This window comes from Myxine glutinosa, chromosome 4 (genome assembly GCF_964187855.1).
Source record: "Myxine glutinosa chromosome 4, kmMyxGlut1.1, whole genome shotgun sequence".
NCBI classification, from domain to species: domain Eukaryota; kingdom Metazoa; phylum Chordata; class Myxini; order Myxiniformes; family Myxinidae; genus Myxine; species Myxine glutinosa.
In genome coordinates this window covers 128,343,257-128,356,506 of record NC_136264.1, presented here as the reverse complement: position 1 = coordinate 128,356,506, position 13,250 = coordinate 128,343,257, and the positions used below count along the sequence as shown (strand labels likewise).

The 13,250-nt window shown below is 46.2% G+C and overlaps 1 protein-coding gene across 4 annotated transcripts in view; it reads left to right on the top strand.

Annotated features, from left to right (window-relative positions):
- The window catches only part of LOC137425194 (rho GTPase-activating protein 45), a 137,945-nt gene that overhangs the window by 49,413 nt on the left and 75,282 nt on the right, over positions 1 to 13,250 (top strand). For all 4 annotated transcript variants that reach the window (XM_068113364.2, XM_068113365.2, XM_078776398.1 and 1 more), the window contains one exon: positions 6,813 to 6,867. In XM_068113364.2, coding sequence (XP_067969465.2) covers positions 6,813 to 6,867 — 55 coding nt within the window. The remainder of the gene's footprint in view (positions 1 to 6,812; positions 6,868 to 13,250) is intronic.

Genomic DNA, 13,250 nt, shown 5'->3' with positions numbered 1-13,250 from the left:
AGAGTGAGGAGGCTGCAGACTGCCGATCTGAGGGATTGAGGAATGGAGCGGCAGAGAGTGGAGTCATCAGCAAAGAGATAGAGAGGATTTTCAAGAGAGTCAGAGAGATCATTGATGAAGACCAGAAAAAGCACAGGGCGCAGAACACTGCCTTGGGGAACTCCAGCCTGAACAGGAAGAGGAGATGAGAGAAACCCATTCAGGGCCACACGTTGACTACGACGAGAGAGGAAGTCTGCCAGCCATGCGTGGAGATTTCCATGGATACCAAAGGAGGAGAGTTTGGTGAGCAGAGCGGGGTGCCAGACCGTATCGAAGGCACATGATATGTCGAGGGAGAAAGCTCTAATTTCCTGTTTGGCATTGAGGACCTCCATCCATTGTTGAGACAGCAGAAGCAGCATGTCCAGAGTAGAGTGACCTGGTCTAAAACCAAATTGATGATCAGTGATCAAGCCATTGGAGAAGAGGAAAGATTTCATATCCGAAGCAATGATGGATTCCATGATTTTGCTGATAATTGGGAGAAGGCTGATTGGTCTGTAGTTGCTAGGATCTGTTTTTGCACCTTTTTTGTGCAAAGCGGTGATGTTGGCTGATTTCCAAGCAGATGGCAGTTGACCTTGAGCAAAAGAGGGGGTGAAGAGAACAGAGAGAGGGAGTGAAAGAGCGGAAGAACAGGATTTTAGGACCCGTGGGCTGATGCCGTCAGGTCCAGCTGCAGAATCAGAATCAGAGTCGAGGGTTGACAGAAACTTTTCCACCTTGTCAGGAGGAAAGGACACGGAGTCCAGGAGCAGCTGCGTATGACTGGGTACGGTGGGTACAGAGAGGGATGGGTTTGGGACACAAGATTTAGAGGCAAACACAGAGTTGAGGCATTCAGCTTTTTCACGTGCGGAGTCAGCTGTGTAGCCGTTTGATGTAAGGGAGGAGATGGAGGGGGAACAAACACCAGAAACAGATTTGACCAGACACCACCAGGATTTGGAAGAGGGAGACAGATAAGAGAGATCGGTCTTGAGAACGGAGAGATATTGTTTCCTGGCTCTCCTGAGGGTGGACACACACTTGTTTCGGGCTTTGTGAAAGGAAATGAGATTTCCTTCCATTGGATTTGCTTTCCAGGAGACGTAGGCAAGTTGTTTCTGGGCAACAGCCTCACCACAAGATTCCGTGTACCATGGACGGGAGGAAGGGTATGACAACTGAAGACGAGATGGGATAAATCTGTGCATGAGAGAGAGGAATTTACTTTGGAAGAATTCCCAGGATGAGTTGATGTCAGAGGTGGTAGAGATGGGAGACCAGTCCAGATGATTGATGGCTGCCTGAAGACCGTGCCAGTTGGCCTGAGTGAAATGCCAGACTTGTCGACGCTGAGCAGGCTCCCTGAGAATGGTCAGAGAGATGTCCACTGTCCACCTCATCGCTGGACCTCTCCAAACGGCGGATCCACAACCTCGATCATGGATCCACATCAATAGCTGGTACATCAGTAGATCCACAACCTCAGTTGCGTCCAGGCAGTCAGTCAACCCATCACACAACACACACACACACACACACACACACACACCTCCTTTTAGTCTAGTATAATTTCACTTGTGGCCCGGAACCAAACAAAAAATATATTTATAACAACCCCTACAGCTCCCACTACCACGGTTACATAATAGTAAATGTAATCATTTAAAAAGCGGATTTTATACTTACTTACTGTGCATGCACAAGCCCCAAATATGACCTTCTCATCGGTGTTCTTCAGAAGCACCAAAACCGGTGTCTCCCTCCAACTCTTGTGTTGTACAGAGGCACTCCCCAACTCTCTCTCTCCTCTTTTGGAAGCCATTTTAGGTAACAAACACTGTCGCACATGCACATAGAAGTTCACATGTCCCGAAGATCGCTATTTCCAGGGGTTTCTGCGCATGCGCGCCGAGAATTCTAGGGCGGATTACGCCATTTTGAAAGTCCTGTATTGTCGGCAAAGTCATCAATGATCCCTGTTTTAAAACTTTTAAAGCTTTCTATTATTTAGTAAAACTTTTTAGGATTCATAAAGTTTCTGTTTTATTGAGACAGCAGTGTTTTAATTCATTTCAGCAGGTTTCAAATTCTATGCTACTGCTACTACGACTACTACTTTAATGGCCCTAATTTAGCCCAACTTTAGGAGTTAGTAGTCAGGATCACATTCTCTGAGTAAAGAAATCAGTGAAGTATTCTCTGCTATACTTAGTTGTAAGGAATTAAAAGTGCTTTCGTGGTGCAAGTTCGAGTTTCTAACAAGATGGTGCAGATGGTACGGTAGCGCATTTACCTTTGAGCTCTCAATCCTGGTTTTGATTCCCGACCCCACTATAAACTGTCGGATTAGTGCTCCACAGGCAGGATGTTGCATCATAAAGTGGACCATTCCTAAGATGGACGTTAAGGTGGGGGTCGTATCCGTTAGCATTTGCTGATGAACGTTAAAAGATTCCATGACATACTTTGCGAAGAGGAAGTGAGCTATCGCCGGCATCCTGCCCAAATCCCAAATTTCTGCTCCGACTGACTGCTGGGAAGGTAAAAGCAAACAACCAAGTGTATTCCTTTCAATGGAATTGCTTTGGCAGTAATGCATAGAGTAAGGTCGAAGTGATACCTCGTGCCTGGAGCAAAATATTTGTTATTTTGGCCATCTGCAATATCTGCGTGTCATCTTTTTATGCAATGGTGTGGCTCGTAGAGGGACTAGAACACATAATGGATCATGATGTAACAGAACAAAAGGAACAGTAGAAAGAGAAGGGAAAACACACCAACAGCAGGGATGAGGGAAAAAACAGAGGGAGACTTCTTGAAGAAATAATGGATGAAAGGAATATTAAGGGCTAGGGACAAGATGGAAACAGCCACAAATTCTTAGGAAGGTAAAACCTGGAAAAATAAGTGGGTTTTGGTAGGATTAATGGAGGTAGAAAAGATCATGCTTTAGAATGGCTGACGATCTGATCGATGGTTATGAGGCATGTGTTTGTCCCCATGGATCTGGGATTGTGAACCAGAATAGCACTAAGTTCCTCGGCGCTGCTAGAAGTCATGGACTTAGGGTGGCTGGTTCATGGTTTCTGTGCCCACAGCCTCATCGCTGGACTTGGTATTCCAATGCTGGTGCTGTGGCGAAGGGGATTGACCATTTGCTCATTGATGGTCGATGGCGGATGCTCCAGAACTGCAGGATTTACCAGAGTGCTCAGTTCCTCAACACTGACCACAGGCTTGTTGTAGCAACTCTGAAGTTGCAGCTCAAATCGAAGAGAATGCTGCCATCCCAGCCTAGTCTGGAGGTGGGCATGCTCAAGGAGAGTGTAGCTGAGGAGCTTGCGAGCAGGTTGAGTGGGGTTTTGGGGGAGTCTGGATGATTCAGGGGATCCTGAGGAGTTATGGAGTGCCTTTAATACCACCATCCTTGATGTTGCCGGTGGCTGTCTTGGAACCCACCCTCAGGCGAAGAAGAACTTTGTCTCTCAGGAGACTCTTGATACCATCGACCAGAGGCAAATGGCCAGGCTCGATGGCATAGCTGAACTGTCCCGGGAGCTGAGGCGTAAAACTGTACGCTCACTGAGGGTGGATAAGGAGGCCTACGTGTGAGGAATCTGTGAAAGGGTAGAGCATCACTTGTGGACATGTGATTCTCGTCCTGCTTACAGAGGATTCTGTGCATTGCGTTCCTCAAAGCTTGTCGCTAGGTGTACTGCAGTTAGAGCAGAGGGTGGTGGCCTCTTGACAGAGGAGTCTGAAGTGAAGGCCCACTGGGCCGGTTACTTTGAGCGGCTTTACCAGGCTGACCCACCAGCTGTAGAGTTGGATGTCAGGTGTGTTGCTATACCAAATGCTGACCCCCCCCAATTAACTGTGAACCACCTTCACTTGTGGAAACAAAGGCGGCAGTGAACCGGCTGAAAGGGGGCAAAGCTCCTGGGATTTGTGCCATCCATGCTGAGCTTCTCAGGGCTGGTGGAAATGCTGTACTTGAGTCGTTGCATGCAGCTCTGTTTGGAGCACAGGCATCATCCCAACTGACTAGAAGAGAGGCCTTGTTGTTCCCCTTTGGAAAGGGAAGGGTGATCACCAGGACTGCAACAACTACCGAGGGGTGATACTATTCTCGGTGTAGGGCAAGGTCTTTGCTTGAATCATTCTTGAGAGGGTTTGCCGCCATCTGCTCGAGTACCAGCGACCTGAGCAGTCGGGCTTTACACCAAAGAGGCCAATGATTGACCGTATCCTTGCACTTCGGGTCCTCACAGGACGCAAGCGAGAGTTTCGTCAGGGGCTGCTTGCAGCCTAGGTTGATCTCCGCAAAGCGTTCAATTCGGTGAATTGGAATGCCCTTTGGAGGATTCTTAGTCTTCTTGGGGTGCCACCAACGCTGATCAATCTGATCTCTGAACTATACTCTGGTATTAAGAGTGCTGTGAAGTGTGGTGGCTCCATCTCTGACTTATTTCCAGTTGTTACTGGAGTTCGGCAGGGGTGTCTACTGGCTCCCACACTCTTCAACGCTTGTATGGACTGGATTCTGGGGAGGATGTTGGAGAGGTCAGGCTGCAGTGCATTGTTTGGGAGTGTTGAGATCTCTGACCTTAATTTCGCAGATGATGCAGTCATCTTTGCGGAGACGCTGCATATTCTTACGGGTGCCTTCCAAGCACTGAATGAGGAGGCGGCACCACTGGGATTACAGATTTCCTGCGTCAAAACCAAGATCCAGGCTTTCATTGACATCTTGGATGCTGTTGTCTTTTCTGTGCCTGTTTGTGGCGAAGATGTTGAGGTCACGAAGAGATTCACTTACCTTGGCAGTATTATTCATGTCTCTGCATGTTGCGAGCCAGAGGTTGATAAACGTCTGGGTCGGGCCTGGGGAGTCATGGATTCACTGGGTCATGGGGTGTGGCGTTGTCAGTATCTATGTAGGAGGACGAAATTCAGAGTCTTTAAGAACTTGGTGCTTCCAGTCTTGCTCTATGAATGCGATACTTGGACTTTTACCAAGGGCCAGAGAATGAGACTTAACTCCTTTGGAGCCAAGTCTCTTCGGAGAATCCTTGGCTATCACTGGTCAGACTTTGTGTCCAACGAGCGGTTGCTGAGACAGACTCAGATGAGATTTGTTTCCTGTATGGTCCATGAGTGTCAGCTTCGGCTGTATGGGCATGTGGCTCGTTTTCCAGACGCTGATCCAGCTCACCAGATACTCTCAGCTAGGGAGCCTCGTGAGTGGAGGAGGCCAACGGGCTGACCACATGCCTCGTGGTTGCAGCAGGTTGATCGGCATCTCAAAGAGATAAGGATGCCTCGGGTTTTGAATCCCTTTCCCAGGAATAAGCACCTTGTTAAACTCGGACAGTGTACAAGAGGTTTATTATAGATAAGAATACATGCATTGTAGATGCTATGCTGGCGTGGCGTGTAGGCTAGTAACACCACATCACAGTGACATCATGTTCCTCACACAGCCGGCCCCAACATCTCAGCCAGCCACAACCCGTAGTCGCCTTAATATACTTTCCTCTAGGACAAAGTAACTCAAGGACACAGACTGCTGCCTCAAAGAGAAATTGTACAAAGTTGACAAGGCAGGATAAGTCTCATTCGGAAAGAATGCTTTGCCAAGGCCAATCATGGGATATTTGTGTCAACAGTTTTTCAAAGTCCGACAACCAGACGCCAGGGAATTGGGTCACAGGGTTTTTTCAACCTGGAACACTGCTGCCCCCCTCAGGATAGGAATTTAATGAAATCCAGGGATGGGCCAGGCATCAGCCTGGGGGATTGCCAAACGGATGCCCCTAGAGTACCGTCGGAAAATGGATGCGGCATCGTGCTGCTCCGGCGCATGCCCCCATACCTGAACTGACCTGACCTGACGATTTGAGATGGTGGTGAACAGATGTCTTGAAGCCCTGGAGGGAAGAATAAGATAGTAGGAAATGCGGTAGTTGGTTCCACAGGTGGGGAAAAAGAGGAACGAATTAATGGAGGTGAGCATTGATTCTGGATTTTGGGAGTTTCATCAGGAGAAGTTTGCTGGTGGACCGCAAGCACTTTGCAGAAACCTGGGTGTCGGAGGGGATGGGACAAAGCATGGAAAGACCAGAGAGGAGGCGGTAGAAGACAGAGAGACCATTGACCTGTCTGCAATGTGAAAGTGATAGGTCCTTAGACTCGGCTCAGGGAAGATTCCAATGAACTTTTGAAGGCGGTGGTTTCCACGGTGCCGAGCTGAGGAAGGTGTGAGGCAAGGGAGCCAGCCCACGTCTTCGAGATTGTTTCTGTTGGCTTTCTGTTGTTGGTTTTCCTGACATTCTTCTTCGATTGACAGGAAAAAACCCTTACTTATGGAGATCCATCATAAAGGATTTACATATGCCTTGTTTATAAACATTTTTATTGTTGTTATTCCTCGACTAAAAAAATTGCTTTGTCCATGTTTTTCGGTTACAATTTATTATTTTTACACTCTGTTTGCCTAATTATTTCAACATGTAAATATTCTTTCCTTTAAAAATTTAATAATTTTTATTTCACCTAATTTTTCATTGTCCAAATAAATTATCTGCTCTTTAAATACTGTGATTTCTTATCTGTTTTATGAGTTTTTATTAATCCTAATTTTGTGCTTTAATTATAATCTTATACATACGAATAATTTTGTGGCATTTGCCCTATGTAATAAATGATCACCAATTTACGCACTTGATTTACTCTGACAATTCACACCCATTTCCTTCCCCCCATCTCTCTTTATGTCCCAGTGTTTCGGAGGTTTTGATGGGAAATGGAGATGGAGAATCAAGTAGTGCCTCGGAGGTAACTTTGGAGAGTCAAGGAATGAAACAAATGTGAACAAATATTTAAAAGTATTAAGATGAACTCTTCCTGAGCTAGTTGCAGATTCTTCACTGATTATGAATGAAACAAGATTGTTTCTTTATTGTTAGATTGTAAATTTAATTCATGGTTGTGTAACCATTTGATATTGTCAATAACATTACTTATGCAGGACTAACCATCTCCACAATGATATTGTTACTTTTATAGGGGTAGATAAGAGAATACAGTAGGGAAGGTAGAATTATATAGAAATAGCATGGACCGTGTTACGCGTAAGATAATTTTTATGTACCAAGTCGGGAAAACGTAGCTTACGGTTGTGTTTAAATATTCATCATACGAGGGATGATGATGTGTTAATTAGAGTAGGGTTTAAGGTTAATTCCCCCTGTATGTCAAACACTCTGTGGCCATCCCTAACAATTATAACAAATGCCGGTCAGGCAAAACGGCAACCGGCCAAGATAAGCCCGCTCTCTGGACACGTATGGCAAAAGGATCCGCCCAGGGGAGGCAGAGGTGTGGGGAAGAGAGCCGGCAGGCCACGCCCCGGAGTGACGTGGCCGGGTGACGTCAGTCAGAGCTCGGTGCTGGAGAGGACGCCAGCTTGAGCAGGACGCTGGCCATTGCGTGTGTGGTGGATTTTTGGCGCTCTTTGAGGAGAGTTTTTACAGCGGCAATTGTGAGGAGGATTTGCTTACTGTGGACTCACAAGTGGGTTGGAGGCCACGAGTGCTTCCCAAGACAGTGGAGGAAAAATGAGGCCATCTTCATGACTCACCTCAAGCTTGTAGCGCCTTCGACGTGCGGTGCTTTCGGTGCCGTCGCCATCTTGTTTCCCGTGTGGGTGGCTCCAAGCTTAGTCTCTGCCACCAATTTCCCAAAGGGTCTCATTGGGGCCACAGCTAAGTGCCGGCTGGCCAAGGGGGATTTTATTTTATTATGTTTCCCCGTTGTTTGTGTTTGTGTCAGTGTGTGGAGGATCCTCAAAGTAGCATTTTTACCTCCGTTTAATTTCTGGTATTTTCATTCCGCGTCTTATTTTTATTAAATAATTATTGGTGCATTTTATTTGTTGTGTTTTGATTTCGTGAGTTTCGGATTAAACCCATGTGTTTTGTGAGAATAAGCCTTCGTGTCTCTTCTCATCTTGCATGCGCAGTAACTGCCATAAATCGGGAGGTCGCCTCAGGAGTTAAAGCTGGTTCTGCTCATCTGTCCCAGGCTGGTCTTAACTAGCCAGGAACACGGCAATATTCTTCAGCTTCTTGAAGGCAAAACATGTTCTCCACACATATATAATGTTTTTATACATTCACATATAAATATATATATGTTTTTATAAATGTTATGATATACCCACTTTTGGACATGTGCAGGGACCTCAAAGGCTGCACAGAAAATTTGGTGGGGCTGGCCGAAAACTGTGGGAGTTGTACTGTGTAAAATCGATGTACCAAAGCAAAGAGGCAATGCGGAAACAGCAAATAAATTATATATTCCTGTGACACCTTCAGTCGAATATCAGGCATGGACAGCTGGTTCATGAAGGACTTGGACAAAAATAGTACTGCAGCTGTAGGTTTGGTAATATTTATATGATGTCATTGAAAAAACTGCAAATGCCGAATCCACGAATGTCATGGCTGGAAACCCTCACATCATTTCCTCATTGTCCATTAAACTCAATCTCTATATATATTGTTACGGACGTGGTTAAAGATGTTATTTTGACCGAGCGGTGGTGTAACCGCAACCGAACAGTTATTCCCCGACTAATACCCGATTTGCCTCAAACTTTGGCCGGATCGCGCCACCGCTATTCAATCGGGAAAACTCTAAAGCGACCGAATACAAAGAGGAAGAAGACGTACAGAAGAGGAATTGGATTTATTATTTACACATATAAGTAGGAAGAAAGCAGTCACGTTTATTTACAGACGAGATTAGATACACAGTGCAACGCTAGCTTACCTACAGTCTTAATTAACCCAGGGACAGAACAAACAAGGCCAGACTCTCGGGGAATGATGATAGGACTGGCGGGAGATGGATGGCTGGCGGGATAGGGAGGTCCACTGGTCCTTCAGCACGATTGAGTCGTTGGGCAGCCGCCGCTCCTCCGCGGCCCTGCTCCAAACTGCCGTCCAGGCCTCACGCTGCTGTGGCTGCAGTTTCGGTGGCTCCAGCTGCAGCAAATGCAGTTGCGGTGGCTCGAGCTGCAGTTCAACTCTGGACTTCTTGGTTGGACTCAACTCCTTGGACTCCCTCTCGTCTCTCGGTAAAGGCTCATCTCCCTTCTGCCTTGGGAACATCCTGCCTGCGGGTTATATAGGCCCCACCCCTCAACCTTCGCGAACCTCCTCGATGTTTCTCTCCACACCCTCTCCAAGTCCAACCCCTTGTTCGTGGTTGGTTGAGTGGGGCTGACTCACTCCTCCCCTCTATGACGAGGTGGGGACCCGCCTTTCTTCCCCAACCCTGCCTCGTGGCCAATGGTGGATGAAGAGAAAACCGCCCAAAATGCAGTTGGCAATTGACGAAAAGGGGGAATGGAAGTTTTGGGAGTGGGAATGAAGGGAATCTATCTCTTTCACTGGTGCAATGGAGTATTTCAATTAATGGGAGACACAGCCTTACCCTAAAACACATAATAAGATATAAGCTATCGAACAGGGGTATTCTATGATTAGCTGTTGTGTGGATGCTTTATGGACTAATTATGGGACGCCCTTTGACCTTTACACAGCTCCGGAGGCAGGAGGCGCAGAATAAACAATAATAATAATACACACAATCAAAAAAATACAGTCCTCATATCCGCAACAATATCATTGCAATCACAAATTAATACTCTAGCATTAATATAATAAAATACTCGTGCAATGTTACAAACACTCATGAGGTACTCAACAACAACAACAACAGGCATTTTAAGGCCATTTTCCCTGCTAGAGTGGGGGTTAGCTCATGATGTTAGCTCAAAACTCATGAGGTAAACGAATATAAACGCCGTTCTAATTTTACATCCGGATAGGGAGTAGTTTCGTACGGGTGGAAACTCAAAATCATAATTGTATTGAGGAATTTATGAAACTTCCCACCCACCTTACGACACCAGCTGGGACCCCAAAATATTCCAAAGAATGTTTGGTGGTTCGAGCCCCAAAACTGAGGGAGAAGTTTGGGGACGGACAAACAGACGGACATATATATATATATATATATATATTTATTTATTTATATATATATATATATTATATATATATATATATATAATATATATATATATATATATATATATACAGACTTGGCATTTAATATGGAATATTTTTTTTGTGGGGGTGAACTTACTTTTCAAGATGTCTTAGAACCAAAAATTCATTGGAATTATGTTGAAATTATTCTCGATTTTGTTAATGTGACCTTTAAAAGAAACAAAAACCACATTTGCCATTTCGAAACAAATAAATTGATCCTTGAAAGTGATGTAAACTGATATCGAACTCAATCCATGGACAGTACTGTGTTAAACTTCTGTACGTTTTCCAGAAGTATCTCTTTATTTTGCACATTAGCCAAATTATTTTTTAACAAAAACAAAAGTTAAATGACGACTGGGATTACGGACAGTAAAATTACAGTTCATTACTTCGTGTAACCCCCACGAGCATTCAGGAGAGCACGTACACGTTGAGGCATGCTGTTCACGAGATTTGCCAAGGTTTGGACAGGAATCGCTTGCCATGCAGTGACAATAGCCTGCTGCAATTCACGCACAGAGGTCGGCTGCTGGTCCAAGTGGTCGATTTTACGCGTTAATTCTTCCCACAAGTTCTCTATCGGATTCATATCCGGGGACATGGCAGGCCACTCCATATGCTCTACACCACGGTCAGCAAGAAAGTGTTGGATCATGCAAGCATGATGAGGCCGTGCATTGTCATCTTTGAAGACAAAGTTTCCTCGAAAGGCTGCACGAGCAAATGGAAGCAATGTTTCTTCCAGAATGGCCCTGCACTTGAACTGGTTCAGGTTTCCATTCAGAACAACCAGATCAGTTTTGCCCCATGCATGAAAAGCAGCCCAAACGGTCACCCCACCACCTCCAGCTTGGACTCTTGGCACTATACAATCTTTGTTGTAGGCTTCATGCACTTGTCTGCGCACTCGGACGCGGCCATCTTGATGATAGACCAGAAATCTAGACTCGTCACTGAAGATCACATGATTCCAGTGTCCTGGATGCCATTGACGGTGCTCTCTGGCCCACTGCAATCGGCGCTGGTGGTGTTGTCTGGTCAGGCGTGGCTTTCTTAGGGGACGCCTGGCACGATAGCCTGCTTGAACCAGTCGTTGGTTGACTAGCCTTCTGGATACAGGTACATTTGTCAGTTGCTGCCACTCAGCCCTAAGCCGATTAGCTGACTTGGTACGGCCATTGCGGACTAACCGGTGCAGCTGGCGATCATCCCTCCTTGTGGTTCTGCGGGGACGTCCTGGCCTCGGTATTGGAGTAGGGACACCCCTCTGAGCATTTCGTTTCAGGATCTTTGACACCTGACCTTGAGTGATGCCATACTGCCGAGCAATGGCATGCTGTTTCATGCCGTAATTTCGTAAAGCCACCACTCCATGACAAACAGCATTGTCGAGTTGACGGACCATCTCCAGAGGAAGCGGCAATAACTTTTGGAGACGTGCAGCAGTTGTTTTCCACTAATACAGAACGCAACAACCCTTGTATACCCGACTGTGAAGCCAATCATCAAATGCACCTGTCCGTACATTTTGCCACGCCACCTGGGATATAATCCTGTTGTTGACTTCTTGCTGCGACAGACAATCAGTGTCATGGTTCTTTCAACAAATAAATCACCAAAGTGTAAAAGAAACTCACCAGATTGATATACTGAGTTAAGAAAGTAAACCCAAGTCAAGAAAAAAAAAAATTCCATATTAAATGCCAAGTCTGTATATATATATATGTATATATATATATGTATATATATATACAGTGTATATATATATATATATATATATATATATATATATATATATATATATATATATATATATATTGTTACGGACACGACTTAAGATGTTGTTTGACTGAGCGGAATGGCCGCCGTGTTCGCACAGTTTACCCGATTCTTCCCCAACTCACCCGATTCCACTCGAACGTTGGCCGAATCGCGCTACGCCAAATCAATGAGGAGAAAGGACACAACGGCTGGGATAAATGAAACGACACAAGGGGTACAGTTCTCAAGACCTCCGGAGGAGGATATAATTGGTGATGCAGAAAAGGGGTAGATTACAAGGGCAAGAGGTAAAGCACAGAAAAGATGGGCACTTAGACACAGTCTTATCTTATCCCCGACAGACCACAGACAAACGGAACAAGACTGACTTACACAGGGATTGATGGCAGGGAAGGACAGGCAGTCGATAGCACAAGGTGCACCTTGGCTCAGGGACAGGATACAGCTCGGTCCAGTCCAGAGATGCGGGGAGGTATCGCAGCGCTCGGAGGTGGCGTCTTCTCTCTCCAAGCTGAGGGCGCATCTGACGTCACCTCCCTCTTCCTGCGCATGCTCAGCGGGGAGTGACACGCCCTCGGCTCGTTGGCTCCGCCCCAGATGGAATCGGTCCGCCGCTTCTATTGGGTGCGGGGGGTTACCGGGCTCCGCCCTTGACGAGGAGCTGACAGCGAGCCCCTGCGTGGTAACCCCGTCGGAGCACATGTTCGATGGCGGCTAACCAAGCCGGAGTGAGGACGCGCACTCCCCGCACCGCCGCCGTTGTTGTTGCTGTTGTTGTTGTTGTTGTTGTTGTTGTTGCTGAACCGTGAGGAAGAGCTGCGGGGAGGTATTGGGAGGTCCTAAACTTCCTAACGGTGCCATACAATCACATTCTGGTGCAACGAAGAGTCAGAATTAATGGAAACGAGTCCTTAACTGACATAGACTAAGAATAACTAGCAAGATGTCCTATAGTTGTCTACGTGAGATGCGGTGGACCTGGATGCGACATTTAATGGGGGAAATAGGGGGTGGTCGGGTCTACAGAGTGTTATTTACAGAAAATGGGACTAGGGAATGGGGGATTGGGGATAGTTGGGAAGTATTGGGGAAATAGGGGAATATTTACAAGCGGATATGGATGGAGGCCAATCTCATATCGGCAACATTGCACCCTTCTCTACCTCGGGGCGTCCCGACCCGATAAATTTTTACTTACTTTAGTGTGGCACTCAGATGTAGTTCCCTCTACTATTAACTCAACCCTGAGTGCGACAGTTTTACAGATGTTTACAAATGAGTAAATATGTCCCCCTGCGACGTTGCACCCTTCTC